The sequence below is a fragment of the Antedon bifida genome, chromosome 10 (assembly GCF_963402885.1).
Source record: "Antedon bifida chromosome 10, ecAntBifi1.1, whole genome shotgun sequence".
Classification (NCBI taxonomy): Eukaryota; Metazoa; Echinodermata; class Crinoidea; order Comatulida; family Antedonidae; genus Antedon; species Antedon bifida.
This window is the reverse complement of record NC_136235.1, coordinates 12,899,560-12,925,721: the sequence shown is the minus strand read 5'-3', so window position 1 is coordinate 12,925,721 and position 26,162 is coordinate 12,899,560. Positions and strand designations below refer to the sequence as shown.

Sequence of the window (26,162 nt, the reverse complement as noted above, 5' to 3'; positions counted from 1 at the left end):
ATTTAGAGTACAGCATAATTATTAATAATGTGTGAAAATTTAATTTCCTAGATTTCAACGTTTTAATAACTGTAATATTTAAAACTAATTGTTAATATACTGTAACTATTTATTGATGCTACTATATGTATAACATAATATCATATAATAAAATCAAGGCCAGTACAGATGGTTTAAACAGTAATAATAATTGTATGATAATTTGATAAACCAACCATAACAATATCTCAGACAACAAAAGTTTTTGTTTGAAAATTGTATATATCGTGTCCTATCATGGTTGACAATATACTACAAATACAATAACGTCAGAAAATTCAATGACGTAAACACATTTATACAGTTTAAAAAGAAAACATTATTGGCTAATTGATTTTAGGTTTGTGTTGCTGTTTGATATGAATACACACACATATAGTGAAAACAACCTTTAAATACTAGTCTGTAGAGAATCGTGTGGGCCCTAAAGTTTCATATCAGCGACATAATCTACAAGAGCATGACGTAATAAGCAAAAGGCCATTAGATATTACACAAAAGCAGGATGTAATACCCTGAAAACTTTTTAAAGATAATAATGCAGACATTTTCTCACTTAAGCTTTGTCTACATTATCAAACCAAATATGATAGTGATATGCTCAAATATGGTAGTGATATCCCCAAATATGGTAGTGATATCCCCAAATATGGTAGTGATATGACATCATCATGTCCATAGAGTATATGGGCACATCACATTTTTTTTTCACATCAAATTTGATAGTGTAGACAGAGCTTTACATTGATGGGTCGCTTTAGGAAGCAGAATGACCCACTTGCATAACTTAACCTTATAGAGTTGGGTCATATTTTTATGGCTAGATCTAAATGTATTGTTCATAATGTTTGCTTGCTATACATATTTAAAACTTTTTAGCACTGCTAGTGCTATTATAGTTGTTAATGCTTGGTATAATACTTACTCTTCTGACTCTAGACTTTTTAACGCTGCTATATAGTTGTTTGGAACATATCCTTCTTGCTGTGTCTTGATTGACTTGGCTAACCACCAGTCCCCTTTGCTGAAAGAAACAAATACAAAGTATGCTTAAATTGATGACATCTGATTGGTAAAGTTCTAGACACTATCAAACTTTATGTGAGAAAAAAATGTGATGTGCCCATACATGTCATATTACTACTATATTTGGGCATATCACTTACATATTTGGCATATCACACTTTTTTTGTCAAACTAGTTTGATAGTGTAGACAGAGCTTAATAGAGGGTTTCCAATACCCAACTGAAATAATTATAAGAAATAGACAAATTTACAACTTAAAAAAATATGAAATGATTATTGACAAAGGAATCATCAGATCATAATATTGACACATGCCTTCCCAAATATTTATTTAAATTTTTTAGAGCATAAAGCTCTGTCCACACTATCAAATTAAAGTGTGATGTTCCCAAATATGGTACAGTAGTAGTAATTACTAATATGATGTCATTGTGTTCATATGGGCACATCACATTTTTGATAATGTAGACAGAGGTTTAGAAATTTACAAAAACAATTTGAAGCCTATTATTGCGTGTACAGTGAAATTGGTACCTATGTTATGGTAGGTATGAATTATCATATTCAATATCAGCAGTCATTCAATTATTATTTATTTATCACATGAGTCTCTACAAACATATTCTGTATTGATTTTATTACAAGGTCAAGGGTTTAAAAGCAGGTTATGTTGCAGTAGTTTGGAAATACCAAGTTATTTCCTCATCATCAAAGATTGAGACTCGAAAGAGATATCTATTGTAAAAATAAAGTTACAACAGTAGTCTACTATTGACAAATAATTATAGTACCTATAAAATAAGTTTAATTCAATGGTCTATTAATGGCAGAACAACCATCCCCACCCCTCTCAGTCATGGTTGATTTACAGTAGTTTTATTCAAAATGATGTTCTATTGGGGGAGGGGGGTTTTTATTCGAGAGAGGCGTTTATTCAAAATGGGGCGTTTATTCAAAATGGGGCATTTATTCAAAATGGGGCGTTTATTCAAAATGGGGCGTTTATTCAAAATGGGGCGTTTATTCAAAATGGGGCGTTTATTCAAAATGGGGCGTTTATTCAAAATGGGGCGTTTATTCAAAATGGGGCGTTTATTCAAAATGGGGCGTTTATTCAAAATGGGGCGTTTATTCGAATAAACGGTATACACTTACAGTAGGTGTAGTATTTTTATTCTGCTTGAATAACCACATATATTCCATTTATACATTTTATTACACTATTTATTGAATCAATGAAATTGAACGAATATTAATACAATGGGAAAGGTTGTGTTCTTTTGAATACACAAAGAAAACAAAACTTCTGAATATTTTACTTTAAAACTATGTACAGTATATTGGCAAAGGTTGCAGACTATAAATAGCGAATAATAAATGTCTTTATCCATTTATGAGGAACTAAAAGGTAACTAAACTTTATGCCAAACAGGGTAGGTCAAAATTGGTGGAAATGCTGATTTACTATTTATTAATCGCGCCACTCCTTTAGGCAGTTATATTCAAGAGAACAGTAGCTTTAGGAAACAGTTACCATGCGGTAGCTTATAGTTTACTACGACTGAAAAAATGGAAACTTGGACTGGTCACCCTAAAGCATGTCTGAGAAAAGAAAGTCTATGAAAACATTTGCTGATGAATATTGAGATGCATGTAGCAGGTAGATATGGTGAGATGAGTGGCGTTTTTTGTAAGAAATATTTCTTGTTTTAGGGGCATTCCACAGTATTTGGTCCGTGGGTTTAAAAATTTCATTTACTGATTTTGATGTAACTCTTGGCCATTTCTTAAAGTAGACATGTTGAAGTTTATTAAATAACATTTTTTTTATTTTTCTGATATTGATTTTTTAAGTTATTGAATATTAAATATGAAAAAGTCATATTTGGCGTTACGGACGGGACATTTTTAATCCTATTTATTTCATAAACTATGCATCTTATTACTGTTTTTTCAACAGATATAGTTACTTTATGTCTCAATAATACATAATCAAGTATTTAATTAAAATTTTGTTGTTTATTAATTTCATACATCCATTTCAAATTCATAAATTCGTCCGCGACGTTTTAGGCGGTTTTTTTACATTTATTTTAAAAGTAATGATGCAAAAATCTTGATATTTCATTTTCTCCTCCTGAGAACTATATCTCATTATATTATGAACAAATTTTTTGAAAATTTTAGATTTTGATGAAAATATCATATTTCAAAAATATATTGTTACGGACGGGACATTTTTGTTACGGACGGGACGTATCATTTAAATCCTAATTATTTCACAAACCATGCATCTTTTAAACATTTTTTTGCCAGATATAGTTACTCTATGTCCCTATTGTACATATTCAAGCATTTTATAACATATTTTGTTTATTAAATTTCATATATACATTTCAAAATTCATAATTGTCCCATCCGCGACATTTTAATAGTAGTTTTATGGCGTTTTTTACATTTCAGTTAAAAGTATTGATACCACAATTTAATATTTTGTTTTCTCCTTTTAAAACTATATGCAATACATTATAAACAAATATTTTGAAACTTTTGGTGAAAATATCATATTCAAAAATATATTGATGACATTTTTCGTAGGCACGGGACAGACATTTTTGTTAAGGACGGGACATATCATTTAAATCCTTTTTATTTCATAATAAAACCATGCATCTTGTTAACATTTTTGCCCATAAATATACTGCAGTTACTTTTTTTTCAAAGTAAGCTCCAATTATTCATAATATTAAAATTGTTTATTAATTTCATACTTGCATTTCAAAATTCATAATTGTTACTTCTGAGACATTTCGACTGGGGGTTTTTCCTCACTTGTGAAGTAATGGCTTTAAAATTGTTATTTAATTCCTAATTTTAAATCTTAATTTTCAACTCCTAAGGATATTAAATTGCAATAGATTTAAACAAGTTTTTTAAAACTTGTATTTTTTTATTAAAAAAACATTACTATCAAAATTTATTGAATGTTACGGATGGGACATTTTTTTTATGGATGTGATGACAATATTGTAAGAATTAAAAAGTGTTTTTGTACTGTAGGCTGAGAAGTACTGTACAAAGGTGTTAACTGTTGTTTATTAATCACAAAACATTGTGGTCTGTATTTAAAACAACAACCCACAAAAGAACAATACCTAATCCAAAACAACATGACCAGTATGAATGGGAGTATTGGGTGCGGTCATCGCTTTGTAGATTTGATTCTTTGGTGAATTTGCAACCAAAAACCTTTTATAAATCAGATACTAAATAATTAAGATTGAATTTTAATAGAAGTAGGCCTACTGTTATTAAATCCAAGAAAGGATAGAAGGAAATTTCAGATGCAACTTGGATCCACTATTCACTAAAACAAATTCAGACGTCAAACGCCAACGCCAATTTTTAAAGATTCGCCTTATTAAATGTGTTAATATCTTGAAGTCTTGTTTAATATGCCAAGCATAACTTTTATATTAGTGTAAATAAATATTTTGATAACATTTTACAATATTGCTTCTCGTTATAACTCTTCGAATAATTAATTTTATAAATAATATTTCATATTTATGAATTTTAATATTTTCACTTGACATTAAAACTTTTAAACAGTGTTTCAAAGGTTGAATTATATTTTGACTTGTAAATAAAAGATTACATTGATGTAAAAAACTTATTTTTAAATTTTTTTAATAGCAAAATTATACAATTTTTTAACGTGGACAAAATTGTCCTGTCCGCGACGTTAGAAATGTCCCGTCCGTAACGACATATAAATCATATTTATTAATAAATTTTCAGTTCAATTTTTATAATTAACATTCAGTTATCTAAAACAACTATCTGGCAACATAATAATACAAAACAAATTTTAAAATCTCTTTTAAATGAGGAGAAATATTACAATACGTAAACCTTCTCAAAAGTCATGTCCATTTGCCGTCCCATCCGCGACGCATACAATTTTCATAATAATAATAGTCTTTTTTCTTTTTTTGACTTTCATAATAAACATTGGCCATATATGTATACATTTATTCTACTTTGAATCTTGTATTCTTTTTTATTTCTAAGATATGTCTAGTTATATTCTCAAAAATGTCCCGTCCGTAACAAAAAAATACTGTGGAATGCCCCTTTAATGGTCTATCAAAGTTTGAAAGAATGTGTACAGTTATTTATTATTGACTAGTTATTATTTTAATATGAACTTAATTTTTAATGTGAACTTAATTTTTAATGTTTCCATACCGGCCTTCAGTAAACTAGAGTATAGACAGGCAATTCAACTCTCTCCAAACAATTGGCAAACATGAGTTTTGAGCTTTTTAGGTACTGTATCATTCAAGCATGATTCTTTTGATGTTAATTTAAAGCTCTGTCTACACTATCAAACTAGTTTGACAAAAGAGTGATGTGCCCAAATATGGAAGAGTTGGTATGTCCAAATATGGTAGTGATATGACATCATCATGTCCATATATGGGCACATCACATTTTTTCATCACATAAAGTTTGATAGTGTAGACAGAGCTTAAGAAGTGGAAATTAAATATGACATTTGTTAATTTCTCTTAAACCATGATACCAAATTGTTTTGACTTTGGAATAAACCTGCCCACACATACAGTAGCAGTTGGTGATCAAAAATAATAAGGATAAAAATAAAATAACATGTGGGTGTATACACAATACAATATTTGTGTTATGCAATGTTTTTATTTACACAATGTTTGCATCTAATCTAGATTTATTTACTATAATTCTTCCGAGCATTTAAATTTGAATTTTTTTTTTTCACCAGGGAACATCTTGGGCAAGTTAAATTTTATTCTTTGAAGCAATTGCCTAAATTGATGAAAGACAAACAAACAATATTTTAATAATTAATAAAAAATAACACCCCAAATATTTATGGATTTGTCAAATCAGAACCATGATTTCTTCCAATCCAGTACATATGCACTTATAGACATTCAAATTGGACTAAATAATAATCAATAATACTGTAGATTGGAAACTTAGGAAGGTTATAATAGTTGATTATTCCATTGTACACTCACTGCATTAGTCTTCACTCAAGTACAATAATGCTTAGTAGGAAATGTGTGTAGGAGTATTGTGTAAGTTCTCGTGTTTCTTTCCCAGAAATATACATTGTGGCCATGCTTGCCAATCACACAGTGAGATATTTTCCTTTTAAAATAAATATTTCAGTTTAAAAATAATAAATATTTAAGGATTTCCCATAGAGTATTAGTGGCAGAAAGGAAGACTTTTGTAATCTTTTAAGGTTTAATTGTTTCCCTTATGACAGTACCTTGCGAATGGTGAAATACGAATAAATTTCTATTTAGAAAAGCATCTCTACTGGCTACTACAGTACTGTAATAAAATTCCAATTGCATTCTGGGAAATGTTTTAAGAATGTTGTTGTGGTTAAATGTGGCACATATTTTGTCAAGTACACAACATCAGAAAGGATTTGTTCTGGTGAATACACATTTCATCTCCGAATCCCACGAATTATGTTAAATATATAATACAGTACAAATCAGTTTTAAAAGTTTTGACTGACTAGAGTATGCCAATGATACCAACCATGGCATCCGTCAAAAAGAAATCAGCCGCACAGTTTTTGCTGAGTTACAGTAGTATTGGGTTAGATTTATTACTAAGGTGTTAGGTTGATATATTTGGCTTTTATAGTTGTACAAAAGATATCGATGTAATCCCCAAACATGACCATGGTTTGTTGAGTTGTGTGTCAGCAGTTTGGAATTTATTTTAAAAGGGTACTGTACACAATTCATCCAAAGGTAATAATACATACAGTAACTACTACAAAGAGAGCCTAATATAAACTAGACATGAAACTCGTCACTTTGACGAGTTAGTTATCCGCACCACGACAAACGCCACGTGCACGTCATACGTTGGAATATTGCACACAGATAAAGATTATGGCATTATGACAAGAACTGAAGAATATGACATGCTGTTAGTGCTGAATTTTGTGTCATATAGTATATACATGCAAACAGTATAAGCTGTATACATATTACATACAGTGTAGAATAGGTGAAATTACGGGACCCGCCATTTATTCCAATTTTTAACATGGCGACGGTATCAAAATGAAACACTTAGATAGCAATTTCAGAAGGAAATTATCTCAGGAACAACATATTAACGTGTAGAAGAAATTTGAATACGTAAAATATAGATGCGCACCCTTTTAAATGTGATGAACTATTACGCAAAATATGAAAATACAACTTTTTTTATTCAACTGGCCATATGATGACGTCACAACATCCGATTGGCAAAATGTTTACATGAATTCGTATCTACAATCCAATAGCTTCCAGAAAACGTTTTAATCGTGATTATCACATTTTATTCTTACGAGCTATTACAGATTAAAATTTACTGTAAAGATGAAATTAATGACCCACGTAATTAAAATTTTTAGGCATGATGACGTCATAAAAATTAAAATATTTTTATCTCATGCTAAAGAAAGTTGATTGACCTACACAATATATAAATGTAGGAGAAAAAGGAATACAGATAAGCGCGATGCGCTCCATTGAATGTGATGAGCAATAACAAAAGAGACAAAAATCCTATATTTTACATTCGTGTGGCCATACGATGACGTCACAATGTTTTTTTAGCCTATATTGATGCATGATCCGATATCTACAACTCATCAACTTCTAGATTTTGTAATAAAAATAAACGGTTAACGGTTTACTTTAGAAACTATGACTGTTTAAAAAAAGACATAATTTTGACGATTTTTTAAGCTTTTTCATAAAAAACGCGCACGAATTGTCTAATTCAACGTGTTCGTATGGCGTTATTTAAACTGGAAAAGGTCTAAATTGTTTTCAAAATCACTGGGGGAAAGGCTTGAAAAATATAATTCAAGAGAAAAAAATATGTTTTTAACGCTATGTGCGCACCGCGCGCATAAAAAATTGCGCGCCCGTGGGAATTTTTGACATGCTCAAAATGACAAGAAACGCGTAAAAAGTTGATTAGAAATTAATTTTGCGCATTTTGAAATTTTAAATGTGCGTGCGCGCGTAACTTCTTGTCAAACATGCCATTTTTAATCCGTAGAAAGTTTGCCCCTGATATGACTTAAATTTTGTCAAAGTGTCAATACTAAATGACTTTTGGTTTTTAATCTATGATCAATCATTGAAATTCATAAAATTGCGCATAAGTCACGTTGCGCAACTATGACGTCATTCAAAAATAGGAGGTGCACAACTTCACGTAAATGCCCATATGTTGTCAAAGTTATGAAATGTTATGTTTACACATTTTAGAGGAACACGACTCACAAAAAGGAAGGAAGGAAAGAAGAATAATACAGAAAAAAAATATTGATCTCATACAATTACAAGGAGTTATCCGCTTGGTATACCAAGCGGATAACTAATAATGAGTGTTTTTCATGAGGTGAAAATAGAACATTGGAGAAGAGGGAGGTCTAAAGCTGTGTCTATACTATCAAAATTTATTTGACAACAAAATGTGATGTGCCAATATATGGACAGGATGATGTCATATCACTACCATATTTGGGCATATCACTACCATATTTGAGCATGTCACACTTTTTTTTTGTCAAACTAGTTTGATAGTGTAGACAGAGTTTTATGTGTCATCTGCTTTATAAAAAGAATGTGGTTGTAACAAAAATAAACATGCATACTGTAAACAAAATTGCACTTTACACATAACGAAAATGCACTTTTGAGGATGTATGGATTCAATGGAGCATTTATTTAATATTGCGGGACCCATAAATCATCCAATCAAATGACAATAATCCAATTTATGTCCAAATATGGGTTTATAATTATAGACCTCAAATAATATAGAAAACCAAATATGAGATTGTAACTATTACTATTAAGGGGGGGGGGGGAGGGGCTAAAGCTTTGTCTACACTATCCAATTGTATGCGACAAAAAAATGTGATGTGCCCATATATGGACATGATGATGTCATATCACTACCATATTTAAGCACACTGCCATAATTGGGCACATCAAACTTTTTTTTTGTCAAACTAGTTTGATAGTGTGGACAGAGCTTAATACTTGAGAATGGGCATAATATACTGTACCTGTCGTCCAAGATCTGAAGAGTATCTCCTTTCTGGAAACTTAAATCTCCATCAGTTCTTGCGTCATACTTATATAAAGCAATGTAAAGATTCTGCTGCTCCACTAGAAGAAAAAAATAACATTTAATTATTAAACCAAATCAAATTTATTTGTTAAAAATTTTCCTCTCAGCAAAATAGGTCAATTACAATGTTCTGAGTTAAATATAGGTTAGAAACTTTTAATTTAAGCAGTCGACTTTGAACATGCCATTTTTCATGAGGTGAAAATACAACATCTGTCACCAAATGAAATTACACAAACCAAAAGTGGAGAATGGCTATTGTTGGTTTATCCAGGTAAGCTCTAGGCACGAAATAGACTTTTTTCATTGATTGAATAAAAAACATTCATTAATTGCTTCTGTATGACACACCTATAGTACTTTTAATGAGAGGAGGCTATGCCTACTGTAAATTTAAAAACACAGCGCTATTTATCATTATCCAATCAAAGTATTTTTTAATGAATATAAATAAAAGCTATTGACATACAACAAGACATTTTCATATGAAAAAAGTTCAACCATTAAATGTCAAATTGAAAAAAAATCAAATCTTTAAAATGTCATATTTTCTTGAAAATGTTTCATATCACTTTTTTTATCAGCTTTATGGTATTAACTGTTTAAGAACTTTCTAATATTATATTATGATATGGATAGAATCTATTCTGTAAAGCAGGGCAAGTCCTAATTTCCTGTAGTTACTACTGTAGTATTTAGTAGGGCATGATGTATGGCATGGCAAAAGTGAAAATAAAATAATGCTACAGGTATTAAATAAACTGTGTAAAGTGTAAAAATTACAATAAAGTTAAATGTGAGATACAAAGGATATACAAAATTATTGTACTGTAGAAAAAAGTGTTCTCCTGTTCAAAGTTGAATTTGTCAGTAAGAATTACTACAATAAATCTGCTTTCAAACTAGTATTAAAAATGGTATGAGAAAATAAACACTTTTTAGTTGTAGTCTAGGCCACCCTAGACATTTTACTTTCCATTCAATTGAATTGATAAAAAGTAAAGTGAATTATTCCTTTCTTTCTGTAAATTTACTCCACTACATTTTATAAACAAACTACAGTGTTTCGTCCCTTTGCAAAATTGTCATGAATCCATAATTCGGTTGAGGTTTAGTCTTTTTTTTTCCAGTTTGTATGTACAGCACTTAGAGGTTTCACAACATTACTGTAGGCACTTTATAAATCCAAGATATTATGTAATATTATTATTTTCAAAATAGATAAATGTTTTTTTAATTTCTGACATGCTGATGATAGAAATGTCTATTTCAATTGTTGGTCAAGTATTCTAATAGCAGTATGAGTTGAATAAGGTGAATATTTTTCATGTGTAGCATTTGAATGGGACAGTCAGACTTTAAACAAATACAAAACATAAATCATTATTTAAATTAAATGTACTGTGTAACTATTTTAGAGCAAACTCATTATTCCATAGCATACATTTTGAATCAAAATACACTACTGTAGGTTAATATTAAAAAAGGCGGCACTAGAAGTTTTGCGTCGGATCAGTTAATACAATATACTCTGTAGGTGAGTGTTCAAATGTGCAATATTCATACAGTCAATATACAGTAGTCTACAGTATAGCCTCACTCACAAAAAAATCTCAAAATTTGTGCAACAATATCCTTAATATTCATATGAAATCAACCAATCAAATGTTAAGACTACGCTTTTAATAGGTATGTTATAATAGTGTAATACCTGTATATTAGGCTATGTGATCAATGCACAACATACATGGTAATGCATGTCATCATTGTAACACCTATTGTACAATATGCTACGGCAGAAATCTAGTAGTACATGTGGAAACATTCATTTCTTAATTTAATGTAGGTGTTAAAAGGTACTTAACCATTCTGAAAGAAGAGTATAAGCAAGGACTCAGATAAATTGGATTGTGCTGCATTATGCAGTCAAATACAAGCTTGGTGGTCTAGTGGTATGAATACCAGACTAGTGATCTGAAGGTCTTGGGTACAAGTCACAGCCAAGAATCATGTAAAGTACTCTCAAAGACTTTGCAGTACAATTACGTCAGAGTAGGACAAACATCTGACCAAGTATTCAAATTGCTTACTAGTTAGTCTAAAGCTCTGTCTACACTATCAAACTAGTTTGACAAAAAAATTGTGATGTGTCCAAATATGGTAGTTCTATGCTTAAAAAAAGGTAGTGATATAACATCACCATGTCCATATATGGGCACATCACATTTTTTTGTCACATAAAGTTTGATAGTGTAGACAAAGCTTTAAGCTCTGTCTACACTATCAAACTTTATGTGACAAAAAAATGATGATGTATATCAGTACCATATTTGGGCATATCACACTTTTTTTGTCAAACTAGTTTGATAGTGTAGACAGAGCTTTACAGTAAGATAAATACAGCATGAACATGTTTGTATGTTAGTCTTTACTGATGAAAATAGTTATCTCATGCAAGAAAGGAAATAAGATAAGGTACAAAAAGTCAACAAAAATGTCAAGTAGCACAAGCACTGTGATGTGCTGTAGTGTAGAGGTACAGTATCATAAGATCTAGCCTCATTATCTCAAGATCAATCAATGGGTTTTTGTGATCTTAAAAATACCAGTGAACAAGTAAAAAATATCATTGACCATGCATTCTACAGTATTCCTGATGTCTCCGTTATTAGTGTAATGCCTAAAAAAGAGAAAGAAATTGAATATGCGGGAGAAAGAAAGGAAAATGCACCACGATGCTGGATTGGGATCATGCGAAATGTAACTTACGTTCTTTCATTTTGCATTTATTTTCGTGTTGCATAGAAGCTAAGGTGAGACGGTCTAAGCCACTGCCTAAGGTATTAGCTCTCTCACAATTAGCTACACGGGCTGGCAGCGGCAATAGTGGAAAATTTAGAAAGAAAAAAGTATCATCATATGCTGTATTTTGAAGTCAGTAGAGTAGTTAAAAAAACCAGTTAGAAAGGTATAATAAATAGTGTACATCTACTATAATTGTCACATAAAAGAACATGCTTTGATAAATAATTGTAAAGTGTGTTGACATGTTCAGTATGTCAATTTGAATATTCTTGATAGCGGGAATGCAGAGAAAAAGAAAAAAAAATCAAAAGTACAGTCAGAGTAAAGTAAGGTCTTCCATGAAACAAACGTTTCGGTGTTTTCAGGGTGGCCTAGCAAAGTGATCAAACACAGGCAGCAATGGTATAAAAATATTGGACATGGTATACCAAACATTTGCAACATGAAATGTGCAATAACATGAACATTAAATAATTAATTTATAGGAAAGAATAAAAGAATAACTAATGTAGACATTTACAGTTACTAAATAGTACTCATTGAGGTCCTAAATGTTTTGTCCCATACAGTATTGTTGATCACTGTTGTGTTATTTAATATTTTAAAATCATTTGGTCATCATTTTCGATTGGTTGTGTGGTCAAAATGTTTGTGTCATTCAGTGACCTTCTGAAATAAGGTCAACTTGAGACTGTGATTCCGCTGTACAGTAGCTATAAATTGCTCCGGAAACCGTTTTTTAAAAAACTGTATCGTTTGTTTTGCGTTGTTACTACTGTAAAAGTGTTCCCAAGAAAATACTTTTAAAATACGATTTTAAAACCATATGTTTCTCATGCTCAATAGAAACAGGACTCTAGACTTTAACCATCATCAGCTAAACAACATTATTGTACACAAAACCGTATGTTTCTCATGCTCAATAGAAACAGGACTCTCTAGACTCTAACCATCATCAGCTAAACAACATTTTTGTACATAGAGAATGAAGTCAGGCTATCAAGTTCAAAATCATGTTCAAGTGTCGCTGTTTTCTTTGGACTTTGGAGCCCCTCAGTCTCACCAGGATGTTAAAATAATTTTAGGTTTTTTCAAACTTTAACTTCCTTATTCTTCTACCTTACAGTATGTGTAATGTATGGTACAGTAGCTGAGAACTAAAGTTTACACAACATCAAACCGGATGATACAAAATTATCATGCACCATTGTGTTTAAATTACAAACTAGTGAGTGGTATTGACATTTCTATGTGTGATCTTTATGTAAATATTTACTTGTCTTTTGTAAGATTGGAAATAGCTGCTGAAAAAACCCCTTAGTTATTAGCTATCTGGTTATCATTTTAGTTTAAATTTGACCCTACATTTGACAGACCCTACATTTGACAGACCCTACCTGAATAGAGTAGAAAACTAGGGGAAGAATCAGTTCTTACGCACGACTTAGAATAGCATACTGTAGACCCAACAAATATAAAAAAACCAACGTATTAGAGCTATGGTCTAACTTACAAAAAAAGGCATGTGGGTGCTTTGATTTTTTTGTTGTTAACACTTTGACTGCCAGAGGTTTTTCCAGTTAGAAACTGCCACCGCCAGCGTTTTTAGCCCAATTCGATGTTTTTATTAAAGCTGATTTATATGTAATTTAGACTAAAATAATCATAAAGATTTTAGCTTTACAATGGTACCAAGAACGATTTTTAAATCGCAATATGTAAATCGTAATAGTAAAATGAAAGTAACCCACTTTTTGAGTTTTTCGTAGTTTCGCGCAAGAAAATCGAGATATTCGCGATTTTGTGCAAGACATCACAATATGAAACAAAAAAGTTACTTACACGGCACCGATAGGCCTATAAAAACAAGTTATCACTATCAAAAAATGTATTACACTTACAGTACATTTTATAAATCATAAATCTTACATCAATGTTTCGCCAAAATCCACATAGTAAAGACACCAGGCCTAGTTAACCAGGCCTAAAGTTGGTCCGGAACCGTTTTACGACTAGGCCTAGGCTAGCCTAGTACTACTAGCCTAGATAGTAAACTGATGATAATATCCATACCATTTCAAAACAAGTTTGTTGCGTGAAACTCGGTCACTTTCAGTAAAACACCAAAACAATTAGGGTGTACATACAATAATAAAATTAAAGACTTCATATTGAAAATGACTCCATTAATTATTTTTTATTCAGATAACAAACAAACAAACATGTCAATCCACAAAAACCTTTGTAATGCTTCAGCGGCATAGCTAGCGCGCGACCGATACACAATGCGCCAAGCCATTGCTCTATGCGCTACTGTGATGCGCGGTGTTTGTTATTTCGACAGGTACCATTTTGACAGTCGTTCGTAACCAGATTAGTTACTTTCAAATTGTAAAATATTGACGGTCCAGACCGAATATAGTGTTCATATTTATAGTTTATACCAATAATTAACCTATCTACTGGATTTCGTAAAAAACACGAAAAACGAAGGTCTTCGTGTTTGGCAGTCAAGCGTTGTGTTTCCAAAAACGAAGATCTTCGTCTTTGGCAGTCAAACTGTAGGTAATTGTATACAAAGAATACAGTACATTTGACTAACATTTGTGTACATAGGAATAGAGAAATTTAATATTTATTTTTACTGTATACTATAGACTTGACTCATACATCTTTGTACTAGGAACTATGGGTCAACGACCTCTACCTAGTAAATCAGCCATGTCTATTGAACAAAACTAGTTTACATTCGATTTTTCAGGTTGTGCACAGAGTGTGAATGTCAGATGACAAGCAAGTTTTTGACAAAGGGTTTAAAAGAGAGTTTGTTCAAGGACGCGGCAGCACCCTTTGTTTGTACTTTACGCTGATAAGACATTGTTGTAGGCAGATGGACAGTTAATCTACAGTCATTTGAATATGAAAATAATAAAAATTAGAAAAAAAGAACTTGGAGATAATTGTAAAAATGTAATAACAATTTATGAAAATTGGAAATGTTTACAAAATTACAATTTTTAAGCTCTGTCCACAAACTAGTTTGACAAAAAAAGTGTGATGTGCCCAAATATGGTGGTAGTGATATGCTTAAATATGGTAGCGATATGCCATCATCATGTCCATATATGGTGGGCACATTACATTTTGCTGTCACATAAAGTTTGATAGTGTAGACAGAGCTTAAGTTATTGCTACCATATATGACATCACATTTTTTTGTCACATAAAGTTTGATAGTGTAAACAGAGCTTTAGACATGATGTTTTATTTGTTTTGTTGTTTAAGGAAGGAGAAGCAGCACAGATTAATGTGTGCTATATTTAAATATTAATGTTTAAAACTAAACAATAACATACCTGGTTGTTGGGTATAGCCATTTCCTCCTCCATGCGGTTCTTTGACTCTGTATTTATGACTTATGTTCTCATGAACTGGAGTAACTGGCTCAGATTTTCTTGGGTTGTTCTGTATCGTTGGATCTTCTTCCTTACTACAAATACAACCCATATTTATTTGGCACCATTCAACAGTCAAGCTGTGACAAATCACTGGACATTAGAAACTGACCCAAACTAATTGAATCTTACAACCTAAAAAAGGGAGAGAACAAAAATACTGACAAGTTTGTAATATATTGTTAACTGTTTTTAATCATTAGTGAACAAATAGGACACACCAAGCTTTGTAAAACATCATACTGAATTGATATTTTTAATGTTATCTATTGGCAAAAGAGGAGATACATTTTACTCAGTGGCTATGAGCGCTCACTGAATAAACCCAGGGGTTCCAGAGCTCAAGGAGCCTCAGAGCATGAGCAGTCCAGTGCAACTATAGCACCCAGTGTTGATGGGCTCCTTTAGGAGAGCTAAGCCTTTGCCCTGTGTGTCTTTATTTAAATACAGAGTATACTTAACATACTGATAGTTTTACAGTACATATCTCTCTCTCTCGTCAGAAAATCAACGGAGTGTCTGAAACTACTGTACCTTATTTATTCATTTACAGTAATTTCAATTTTTGGCCCAATTTGAAATGGTGGAGATATGTACAAAACTTCATTGTTTTTAATAAATTTAGGGGGAAAACCAAGACTTTATTTTGTATCTTATTTGTTTTTATATCACTTCCTATCATCAGTATGAAAATGAATATTGTTTTCCTGTTATATTTTTTTAATGGATTTTCCAGAATATTGTGGGCAATTCAAGGAAACTAATAGGATTGATGTAATAAAGCTCTGTCTACACTATCAAACTTTATGTTCGACAAAAAAATGTCCATATACTGTATGGACATGATGATGTCCTACTGTATCTATCACTACCCTATTTGGGCATATCACTACCATATTTGACATCACACTTTTTTGTCAAACTAGTTTGATAGTGTAAACAGAGATTTAGATTTACATTAGCATTTAAAAACAAAAGAAACCAAACACATTAAAAAGCTGCTAGCCAAACCCAAGGAATATTGTTAGTGATAAATTGGTTAAAAGCAATATCTGTGTGCTAGTTAATTTTTGTCCATTGTAATGTAAGGTTTTAAAGGGTGTATCAGTAAAAACACGATCCTATTTGGTTGGGTACTGAAGGAGTCCTTCGGTTCAAGTATAAACACTGCATTGTAATTCATTAACATTCATAAAACCAGTCGGTTTATAAGTAATTCATTCATGTTACTGACAATTATCATAAATTGAATAGAGTGAAAGAAATTAAATGGCCACAATTGAAGTTAAAGCAACAAATAATCAATATTGTAATATTATATTAAAATCATAATATCTTGACACTGACAGTGATATCTACAGTAGTGGAAACTGTAATACAGTACAGTAGGGTGTACAATACAATATGTAGATAATCCGTATGTTCAGTAATAATAGTCTGCACTACAGTATACATTTTAATGCTGATTATTAAGAAATACCATTGATATAAAAATAGCTCAATGATGTAATGGCTTTTTTGTCTAAATGAAATATGATTATTCAAATAATGTGCATTAGAGATATCAAGGTTAAATACAGTAAATTAATCTAGGTGGAATGGAAGAATAATACTGGGTGGATGACCCTGCTTACTTACTGTACAGTACTATGTCTCTTTAATATTACATTGACAATGTTTTACTCCTCGCCGTTTTAATTTAATACATTCTTTTGTAATCAAATCAGAACATAGGAATTTAGCAAAATGAAGCTAGCCTATTTTTAATAGAAAATGAGGCAATATAATACTGTACAGTTGTTTTAGCCATAATATCAATCTGTATGGATACTGTACAGGGAAGCTACTTAACTTTGGGGTTTGGCCAGGTGGAGTGCTAACGGTTTTAATATCAGAATATCTCTGTAACTGTTTTACACTTCCTCTATCTCATTCTGAAATAATTTATTCTACATGAAATAAATTTTTTATTCCAGCAGATTTCCGACTTTTTAGGAATGTGGTGAGAACATTTATGAATATTTTAACAAAAACCTAGGCTAAAAATATATTTAAGACATTTATTAGTTTAAATCAATACAAGGTCAAAGGTTAACAATACAACATAGTGTTAATGATTTCAAGAATAAAATACAAATATTAAATATTAAGACAAATTTGACAATCAATCATTTAATGTAAAAGTATGATGATGTTGGGGGAGGAGGGATGCTCTCTCGCTTCAGTGGCATTTACAATAGTCTTTACGAATGGGCCAAAATAAACCCCAAGGAATTATACACTGTAGGTGGTATCTACTGTACTGTAAGTGTAAGTCATCTCAGTCATGGCCTAAAGCTAGGCCTAGTAGTCTACTCTAGTACGTAGTAACCGACCATTTCGGTCGCGATTCAAATCGGTCGTGTTTCAGTCAAATTGGCTGCCAGCCAATGGATTTTTGGTTGAATTTAACCATTTATTTTGTCATGTGAAAACCTTATTTTTTTTCGTTTTTTTTTCTACAGAATTGATTAACTTTATATTAAAACTACAAAATAACATATTCAAAGTTTAATTTAATTTAAATCTTAATTTTTCATGTTTTTGGGGGAACGATACATCTTTAATGAACTTTTTCTCATTACAGAAATAAGAAATATGAAATACAGCAACATTTTTTAGAAAGAAGAATAATAATTAGTTAAATCTAAATCTAATAGAACACAGTCTATAGTATTTGTCGTTGAGAGAATAATGCATCTGAGAGAATAAATATTGAGAACAAATGAAAAAAGCCTAAATGTGTTTTTATTTATCTTGTATATATAATTTCCATCAGAAATTTTTACTATAAATTCAATCAAATCCACGTCTGATCATTACAATGATATTGTCATGTTGGTTTTTACGAGCTTCTCTTTCGTACGTTTTACTGATCAAATCCAGGGGATTCCCCTTTTAAATCTATGCATGTCATATAGAACGTCAATAAACAAACACCTGCTTTTCACTTTATATTCGATATTTTATTTTATGAATAAAATATGTATATATATATATATATATATACACGCCAAAAATGGGAATCGGTGAATTTATATATTTTGGAATTAAATATATATTTATTATTATAAGCTAATTTTTCCAGAATGGTATTATTAATAATAATATATATTGGGTAAATAACCTATATATTGCATTTTTCGTCTCTTTGTTGCACCAATGGAAGCCTATGGTTTGCATAAAAAAATTGTTTTTGTACCTACCCTTTTTCCCTTAAATCATGTCGCGAATAAGGTACGACCCTGGATGAATAAGCAAAGAAAAAGATACATAAGGCACATTTGGCATGCCATATTATCATATACGACCGATTCGAAACGCGACTGATTTCAAACGCGACCGAAATGATCTGTAACCCTCTAGTAGTAGTAGGCCTACCCTAACCAGGGAGTTAATAACAACTCCCTGCCCTAACTAGCCTAGGCCTAGAGTAGCAGTAGGCCTACTACTACTCTAGGCCTAGGGCCTAGACTTTTTTTCTTACCTCTGCTCTCTGGTTTTTATATTATTTTTTTAGCAAACAAAAATGTACACTTTTCACGAACTCCTCCACATCAACCGTCATTGCATTGGTGCATCTATTAACAAATTAAAACAAGTAACAAATAATGAAACAAAAGAAAACACAATAACTCAGTCGATAGCAACACACGGTGGTACAAACCGGTACGAGAAGGCTAATTCTTCGTGTAAATAATCACTGACCAACCAACCAGCCTGGGTAAAACAATGCACGGAACATCTCAACTTGATTATAAAAACATATCTATTACAATTTACCTGCTTAACTGTATAGCAATACTATGCTGCGTTAATAATTGTTAATAGATAATTGTTATAAAACTTACATTCGCCATTTATTATATTATCGCAAACACGGAAGAAAATACAACAGTTTGTTGGAAAATAATGCAAATTTCTTTTGTGATCTTCGCCTTTTTGTAAATATCACCGCTTCATTACTCCAATACAATGGCAATTGGTCCACATAGAGGGCGGTAATCTAGTTATATTGAATATCATTATTAATCGGTAATACGAAATAGCAGTAACCCGTGCTCCGCTACTTTTTGGAAACAAGAAGTAGTAAGAAAATCATCTTTGCTTGATTACTCTTTGATAAAAGAGTCACCTGGCCTAGAACCTTACCTATTGAATAAAACAGATTTTTATGGCTCAAGTTTAAAATTTAAACTTCGTTCAAACACTTTACCACTTGGAAAAATTACAAATAAGTGGAACATTGAATATCTAAATGATAAGTGTAAGGTGTGTGGGTCAGGTGAAGAAGATGTTAAACATTTCCTTTTTATTTGTAGTAAGTTGCATTGTATCAGAATTGAAGAATTGCAAACACTTCAACGTAATCTTATTGCAATGAATTGTGTAGATACTTGGGTTAATTTTATTCTGGTGACCTATCTATTAAGATTCAATATGTCCTGGAAGCACGTTATTTCATAAAAATAACTCTCACGACATATTTATGCTGTGTTTGACAGTTATTGTAAAATGTACACAAGCCGTGCTTGGAAACTAAGAAATGCAATTGTATTACAACTTTGAATTGTTTTATTTTTAAAAATGTGATTTTTTTTCCATTGCTGTTGCAAAATTAGTAGTTGTATTAGTGTAGTTTTAGTTTAAAAATAAGTTTTGTAATATAGCGTCGAGTCAAATCTTATGTCGTTATTTCAAATATGAAAAATGTTTTAGTTTCAGTATTTATTTTCCATTGTTTTTGTATTAAATTTTGTAATTGGTATGGACGCACCATCTACGCATGTGTGCCACTGTTAAAAAAGTGTTGTTCCAAATAAATATTATTAAATATTATTATTATAAACTAATTCGCATGGGATGAGTAAGTATATGATAAAACTTATAAAAGTACTTTGACAAATTATTTATTTTTAAAAAACAAACAAATTGTATGAAGAATATTAATATTCGGAACTATTTACGGCCATGATTTGTTATACACATACACGACGTAGGCTATTCCTTCACTTTGAAATATCTGTAAGCTTAAAAATGAAAGCAATACTGGACATGGAACTTTATTGTGTTAAGACTTTACGAAAATAAAAGACGCTAAAGAAAAATTGTGCTGTGTGAATATTAATCTAGGGTGCTCATCAGAAAGTGACAACTGGGGCAAGAAGTAGATGAGAGGGAATTGTATGTTGAACTCTGTCAATCAGTCGGCAGTTTAAAATATTTCAATGATAAAATATGAATTGGTAATTTATAGAAATAAGATGTGAAGTATTGGACTAATGAAACTACAGCTTGCTTACGTGGACACCAACGAAAGTATAAAATACCAAACTATATTTTGTGTGTATTTTTCGTTGTGTATTATTTGATATTTTGTTTGTCAGAATTATATTAGTGACCACATAGATCAAAGGGGACATAAATCGAATGACGTCATATTGCTCACACATGTTCCGTAATGTTTGTGTTTATTTTTATTCATTTACATTTACATTTTTTTTTTATTTCAATGGTTTTTGATATTTTGCAATTTGTTTGCTTTTTTTTTGCTACTTTTATAATTAAACTGTGTCATGTTTTTTTTTTTGCTTTAAGCGGTGATTATTATTTACACATTTCGCGGATTAGAACTCGAATGTAGGCCTACTAAGCATTGATATATATATATATATATATATCAATGGCCACGGCGTTTTACCAAATGGTATTTGTAGATCTGGCCAAACAGAGGTTTGACACGTAGTTGACACGTGACGTAACAACTCGCGAAACATGTCAAGTTACTTTTTTGGATTTTTTAGTGTTTATCTTTAAAATTCAGAAAAGAGATATAGCCTACGTGTGTGGCCCCTCAGTGTGCCAAATGTGAGCACGTACCCTTCAGCGGTTTCGGAGAAGATACGTAAACATTACACGACAAATTTTGGGCCGCTAAACATTTTTGAAGGGCCTCGGGGTGGCTTAATCGGAAAATGTGTAAAAAACGATAATTTAGCGTCATAAGCGCCTTTATTCAATGTGCGTTTTGTTACCCTCCAAAAAATACAAAACAATTAATATCAAGTGATAAAATACAGTAAACATACTTTTGTATCAAAATGTTTGGGAATATTTCAAAGAATGTTACTACAAATAGAATTTGATTTCGCCATGCAAACCTTATAATATAAATAGAAAATTGTGTTATAACAAACAATGCTGTGTGTGTAAATTATATATGTAGCGGGGCGTAGAGTGGGGGTATTATTCCAAATTATGTTTATGGGGGAAGGGGAGTTTATTCAATTCGCGACACAGTGGGCCGTTTCAGCCTTACAAATCTGCTCAGCCACTAACACAACAACTCGGCCCCCATTCGGGGTTCCACCTGATTTCAAACAAATATGGATCATCAGTTCTTCCGATGTAGGCCTTATTTAATTTTTACCCGATTTCTGACATTAATTTTATATATAATTGTTTTTCCTTCCGATGATTTATGAATATATTTGATTTCATCGTTAATTATTTTTAACTTCGAGCGTGGCCTATGAAAAAAGCAAAATATGAATATCGCCGCCAACGGCAAACGTTGGGGCAACAAAACCACGGAAGTCACAAAGTGATTACGCGTAATTCTTTTTTCTAGGACGAACGTGGGCAGAAATCATGAATAATTCATGAATAATTATGACATAATAGGGAACATTATAGAGGGCGCTATATAAGCAAGCAGAAAGATTAAATAATTACGGTACATCTTCCGCGGACGGTTGAAAATCTACCCGATGAAATCAGCAATTTTGTTTTATAACCATTATAACATCTTTCTAAGAGAGAAATATGGAACAATATCATATTGGTGGACACTATAATGTTACTCAATCTACGTTTCGCGGAAAATGTGAGACCAAGGAGGAGATCCGTACAAAAATGCAGTGTATTTTTGTATTATTTCCGAATTAAGCATAATTTATATATAGATACAGTACTGTATGAAATGTTCTTTTCTTTTAATGTATAGGCCTATGTTGTAATTTCACCATAATGCTATGTGACAAATCATATATTTCATGTATACCTTTATCTTAAGCTCTGTCTAATCCATATTTGGGCACATCACATTTCTTTTTTCAAACTAGTTTGATAGACAGAGCTTTATTTGTATATCTTTGATGACATTGTTTCATTTTTTGTTTCTTCCTAAGGGAGGTGAATACATTTGACTTTAAATTAAATAACTAATTTCAGCTTGTTCATACTTATAATAAATCCAGACAAATATTGTTTTGAACCAATAAATATTGGTGGGTGTATTTGAAATATAAATTCAAGGTTCAGAATAAATAGTACAAAATTCAGATTGAAATCAAATAATATTACTTTATTCATCTTTTTACCATATTTTCTCTGATAGTAATCAAAATATAGGCGTACATACTGTAAAAGGCTCTGGCCTCCCTAACTTGTGTGTGGGATTGCGGTTGACACGTGCAACAATAATAGCAATACCAGGTAACTCGTCTGAACAAACATTTATTGGCATAAAACCAGGCAAGCAAAACAGCCTCTGTAATACAGATATCAAAGATAAATAGTTCAATGCAATATTTTCATAAATTAGGCTAGTCATTACTGTAGGCCTCCTAGGATATAATGTAGGCCTAGCCTAGGCTAGTTAACTTGTACAGTAGTTTTAGCAATGTTCAACCTCACAAAATATTAATCCTATCAAGCCTATAATGTAAACCAACTATAAGAAACAAAAATAAAATATAAGTCATAACAAACTCTCACTAACCAGTTTATGGCAGTTTAATTAATTAATTACAAATTCTAGCATTTATTGTATTTGCTTTAGCCAGGAGAACACTACTCTCCCTGCCAGTCACCCAGGCCAAAGAGAGAGATGTCTCCTTGGATACAGCTCTCTAGGCTTGGGTGTCCAGCAGGGTTCCCATCCCCCATGGACTATTCCATTATCACAAAATCAAACAAAATCACTGAACCATAACATGTTCCCCGTGATGACTATACTTGGCCCCCAAGTATTGTAATCTGACACACTGTCGCAAGATAAAGTATACTAATTATTAGATACCCGATTGTTGGTTGAAATAGCATTGGGATGCCACCCCCCGTTAAGACATTCTGCAATGGACTCCTAACCATCATGTCATGCCAACTGTTAAAGTGAAGATACTAAATACGGAGCCAGTACGGTCCCTCCCAATAGCAGAAGTATGAGGAATTTCCAATGCGAGTCCACCCATCATGGCCCTTGTTACCATGACACTCACCCGATCAGTAAAGTTCTGATCGCACCTCATGACCACTGCTAAAGGTTCACCCATAAGACTGCTTTCCAACGCAACTAACAGCTCAAGGAGCATGACCAATCCAATAGGTGCCACCATACGGCTTCATACCCCAAAAACTATAACTACAACAACTCATAGGTTACCCTATAACCATTACTCTGTGACAGATCGATTCATTATATAATACAAGCTTCAGAGATTGTGGTACTTTAAACCATTATTATCAGCTTTTCAATCATCTATAAATACATCTCATGTTACATGATACAAGAACCTGTGTGTACCTAATTATTTTCAAAATACCATATTATGACACCATAACATGCTGTACTCTTAAACTTAATACCTATTAACAATTAGGTAAACAATAGTAACATAATTATAACAATAACTCCTATGCGGTAATATTGATGAACACCAAACACTTTATCATCATAGATTATTTAGCTTAAAATGGTTTAACAATTACAGAAAAGTAGCACAAACCAATAGAAGGTGTGCATACATAAAATTCAAGTTCATAAAATAATTAAGTCAACACTTAATGGCGAGAAACTGTAGACTTTGGCCATTTCTCAGGGTTACTATGAAAACCTCTAGTTGATCTTGATGATCGTCTGAGTTGAGGTTCTACTGGTTGGTGTCTTGCATCCTGCTGTGGTAAGTCATGATGTGTAAATACCCAGGTTGGCATATCATCTTCTTCATCTGAGTCACTTCCTACAATGTCTTCAGTTGTTGCTTCCCTTGGATCAACAATTAAGAGTTTTCTATTTACAGTACGTGTCGGGCCACCCAGAAGAGGCCGAATCTTGTAAACGTCTCCAGCGTCGTTAACCCAAACTATGATGTAGGCATCATGATGAAACTTGTCTTCTAACTTGTGTCTGCCTTCAAAAGCACACCTTTTCAACAGTACACGATCTCCAACGCTCAGTTGTGGACTCATCTTATGTATATTCTGCTTCAGTGTAGAGTTTTCTAGTTTCCGTTCAATGCTATCTTTTGCCACTTGATGGGCTTGTTGTATAGCATCAGCTTGTTGTTCGATAAAGTCATCTTCCCAGTTTTCCCGTGAATTGTTGAGAAGTTGGTCTAATGGCGTAAACGGTTCACGTCCATATAGTAGGCGAAATGGTGAAACACCAGTAACACTGTGGGGTGTTGAATTATACAAGAACACTAAATGTCCAAGCAGCTCTGGCCATTTTCGTCGTTGTTTATGATCAATAGATCTTATCATTCCACAAAGGGTACGGTTAAATCTCTCTGTTTGGCCATTGCCCTGCGGGTGGTATGGCGTGGTCCTGGATTTGTGAATGTTGTAGAGTTTGCAAAGTTCCTTAATGACTAGGCCTTCGAAGTTTCTCCCCTGGTCGGAGTGAAGCCGCTGTGGTGCACCATAATAATTGAACCACTTCTCTTGAAGGACTTTCGCTACTACTATGGCTGACTGATTTCGGCAGGGTATAGCTTGTGCAACCTTAGTAAACGCATCTGTTAGAACCAAGACATCCTCGTAACCACCTTTGCCCTTATCAAGTTTGAGAAAATCAATAGCTAACAACTCAAATGGACGGAATGCGATTAGATGGCGTCTAGGCATGCGAATCATGGGACAAATTGTCTTGGATGTTGTGCAAGTGAAACATTTCTTAATATGTTGTCGGACATCATCTTGAAGTCCAGGCCAGAAACATCTTGTCTTTAAAATGCCAATAGTCCTATTAGCACCTTGATGACCCCATCCATCGTGTGCCATCTCTAGCATTTTGTTGCGAAGACTATGTGGAATGAGTAGTTGTCGACAGTCACCTGTGTTACATTTAACTTCTCGGTATAGTACTCCTTTCCACTCCTTTAAATGTGTTATCTGTTTTAACCATCCTCTTAGTCCAACAGAGTTATCAGTAATTGGTTGCCCAGGTTTCCAGTTGATTTGCCAATACTCCCAAACCTTTGCCAATATTGCATCGCTTCTCTGGAGGTTAGCTAATTGTTGGTGAGTGTAGGACGGAAACAAACTATGTGTTTCATCTTGAGGGTGAATTTCTTTAGTAGTTTGATTTGCATTTCGGATGTTGATGGGTACTAAACTACAGGCTGTCACTTCTTTTACCATTACTGTAACATCACATACTTCAGCATCTGGACATCTGCTTAGTGCGTCTGCACACTGATTGCTCTTCCCGGGTTTGTACTTAATGTCGATATTGAAAGGTGCGAGCTGAGCCACCCAACGATGTTCCGTTGCTCCTAACTTGGCTGTCCTTAAATGAA

General features: G+C 32.5%; 1 protein-coding gene across 2 annotated transcripts in view; it reads right to left on the bottom strand.

Annotated features, from left to right (window-relative positions):
- Positions 1-19,548, bottom strand: part of LOC144853668 (proto-oncogene tyrosine-protein kinase Src-like) — a 32,094-nt gene extending 12,546 nt beyond the window's left edge. Inside the window, exons 1-5 of one of the 2 annotated variants that reach the window (XM_078711430.1) lie at positions 19,431-19,548; positions 19,067-19,160; positions 15,442-15,675; positions 9,216-9,318; positions 965-1,063 (exon numbers count right to left, since the gene is read on the bottom strand). In XM_078711430.1, coding sequence (XP_078567556.1) covers positions 965-1,063; positions 9,216-9,318; positions 15,442-15,592 — 353 coding nt within the window. In that variant the 5' untranslated portion in view covers positions 15,593-15,675; positions 19,067-19,160; positions 19,431-19,548. Of the gene's footprint in view, positions 1-964; positions 1,064-9,215; positions 9,319-15,441; positions 15,676-19,066; positions 19,161-19,362 lie in introns of both variants that reach the window. The other variant, XM_078711431.1, reaches the window with a different exon arrangement.
- Positions 19,549-26,162: the final 6,614 nt, after the last annotated feature.